At 40.0% G+C, this 2541-nt stretch overlaps 1 protein-coding gene across 1 annotated transcript; it reads right to left on the bottom strand.

Annotated features, from left to right (window-relative positions):
* Nucleotides 1-1596: 1596 nt before the first annotated feature.
* Nucleotides 1597-2541, bottom strand: LOC131809524 (olfactory receptor 5L1-like). The gene has a single exon (XM_059136728.1). It carries the CDS (start codon nt 2539-2541, stop codon nt 1597-1599), a length of 945 nt encoding a protein of 314 aa, XP_058992711.1.

Genomic DNA, 2541 nt, shown 5'->3' with positions numbered 1-2541 from the left:
TTTCTCTCTCTTGCTTCTTGACACCAATCACCCATTTAACCCATCCTGCACCCAACCCCTCAGCAGCAACCCTCAGTTTCTTCTCTATAGTTAAGAGACTGTTTTCTGGTTTGCATCTCCTTTTTCCCCCCTATGTTCATCTGCTTTGTTTCTTAAATCCACATATGAGTGAAATCATATGCTATTTTTCTTTCTCCAACTGACTTATTTTGCTTAGCTTAACTCTCTCTAGCTCCATCCACATCTTTGCAAATGGCTAAATTTCATCCTTTTTGGTGGCTGGGTAATATTCCATTGTGTATATATACCACATCTTCTTTATCCATTCATCAATCAATGGAAATTTGGGCTCCTCCCATAATTTGGCTTAAAGATGAAACATTTATGTGTTCTACAAGTAGGTTTAGAATTCAACTTTAAGTGAGCATTTTATTCCAATGGAGAGTTAGAGTGGAGACTCAAAGTATAAAACAAACAAACAAAAAATAAAACACAATAAAATGAGAGATCTAGGTCAGAGATGCCTGTGTTTGTAGTAATGTTTATTCACTATGTTAACTATATGTGTGTTTGTGGAGTTTTTACATATAACTACACTTTTTTTTTTTTTTAAGATTTTATTTATTTATTTGACAGAGAGAAATCACAAGTAGGCAGAGAGGCAGGCAGAGAGAGAGAGGGAAGCAGGCTCCCTGCTGAGCAGAGAGCCTGATGCGGGACTCAATTCCAGGATCCTGAGATCATGACCTGAGCCGAAGGCAGCAGCTTAACCCACTGAGCCACCCAGGCGCCCCCATATAACTACACTTTTATATATGTGTGTATGTGTGCATATATATTCTATATACACACATATGTAAGATATACAGTAGATATGAAATATAAATACAATATAAGAGAGGGAAGAGGAGAAAAGGACAGAAAGGGAGAGAGAGATTGGGAGCCAGGGGTCGTTCTAAGCTCTTTACCCATGACATGTAATTTAATTTTCCTAACATTCATGGGAGTTAATTAATACTATATCCATTTTTTTTCAGCCGATTTCATATCTGAAGTTCTAAAATCAATGGACCCTATAACAGCAACAGCAACAACAAGAATAAAGAAAACAAGAAATAAGCAATAAATATTAAAAAAAGACAGAAAGGTAAAAAACATCACATACTTTTGTGGAAATCTCATTCTGTATATAAACTGTTGGACAAAGATGTGTTCTTCATTATAAAATAGGAAAAATCCAATTTTGGAAAGAATCAAAATTTCCATAACAGATACTGAGAAAAGTGTGATTTTCAAGTGCTCTTCATAAAATACATGAAGGTTATAAGCAAACTATATGTATCTTAAGGATCCATTACTAATATTCATTTAAGACATTTGAGATCTAGGAAAGCAAAGAAGTAAGCTTCAAGTTTGAAATGGGCTCAGTCCTACACTTGAGGCCAACTGAAGAGGCACAAAAGCAAATGAATCAAAAAGAATCACTCAGAAACACCTACCTCCTGGCTCTACCCTCCACTCAAGCACTACACCCCACACATTCACCCCTGCACCAGCCTCCACTTTGGGACCCTGACTCTTACTAAGAAAATATTTCTAGGAAAATATTTTGGAGCTCACCACTTTCCTGACAGCTTCTTTTACATCCTTGTTCCTCAAGCTGTAGATGAGGGGGTTCAGCATGGGAATCACTATGGTGTAGAACACTGTGGCCACCTTGTCCGTATCCATGCTGTTGCCAGAACTGGGCCGGCAATAAATGAAAAGAATAGTTCCATGGAAGACAAGGATGGCTGTGAAGTGGGAGGCACAGGTGGAAAAGGCTTTGTGCCTTCCCTCTGCAGAGCGCATCCTCAGGATGGTGATGAGAATAAGTGAGTAGGAAGTGAGGATGATCACGATGGTGGTGATCTCATTGAAGGTGGCCAGGATGTACAGCAGCAGTTCATTGACAGAGACATCAGAGCAAGCAAGTGATAAGAGAGGGGGTAGATCACAAAAGAAGTGGTTAATCACATTTGATCTATAGGAGGAGATCTCAAGAACTAAACACAAGTGGATCAGAGAACACACCATTCCAGAGAGGTAGCAGAAAGACACCAGCTCCATACAGAGATCCTGGGACATGGTGATCATGTACAGCAGTGGATTGCAGATGGCCACAAAGCGGTCATAGGTCATCACAGCCAGCAGGAAGATCTCAGTGATTGCACAGGTACAAAATAAATAGAATTGCACCATGCATCCCAGGAAGGAGATGGTTTTGTCCCTGTGTAAGATATTGGACAGCATCTTTGGCACAATGTTCGTGGAGTAGCAAAAATCCACAAAGGACAAGTGGCTGAGGAAAAAGTACATGGGAGTGTGAAGTTGAGAGCTGACCTGAATCATTGCAATCATGCCTAGATTTCCCCAAACTGTGACTCCATAGATGAGAAGGAACAGCAGAAAGAGGAAGACGTTCAGCTCAGGGGCATCTGTTAATCCAAGAAGGATGAACTCAGTCATAGAGGTGCAGTTCTCCTCCTTAATTTCTGCCAT

Source organism: Mustela lutreola, chromosome 1 (genome assembly GCF_030435805.1).
Source record: "Mustela lutreola isolate mMusLut2 chromosome 1, mMusLut2.pri, whole genome shotgun sequence".
Classification (NCBI taxonomy): domain Eukaryota; kingdom Metazoa; phylum Chordata; class Mammalia; order Carnivora; family Mustelidae; genus Mustela; species Mustela lutreola.
Note: the sequence above shows the minus strand (reverse complement) of the source record. Positions and strands in the feature narration are given on the sequence as shown.

Bases quoted from the DNA above. Each gene is read 5' to 3' on its own strand.
- LOC131809524 (XM_059136728.1), bottom strand. From the start codon at position 2,541: ATGGCAGAAATTAAGGAGGAGAACTGCACCTCTATGACTGAGTTCATC.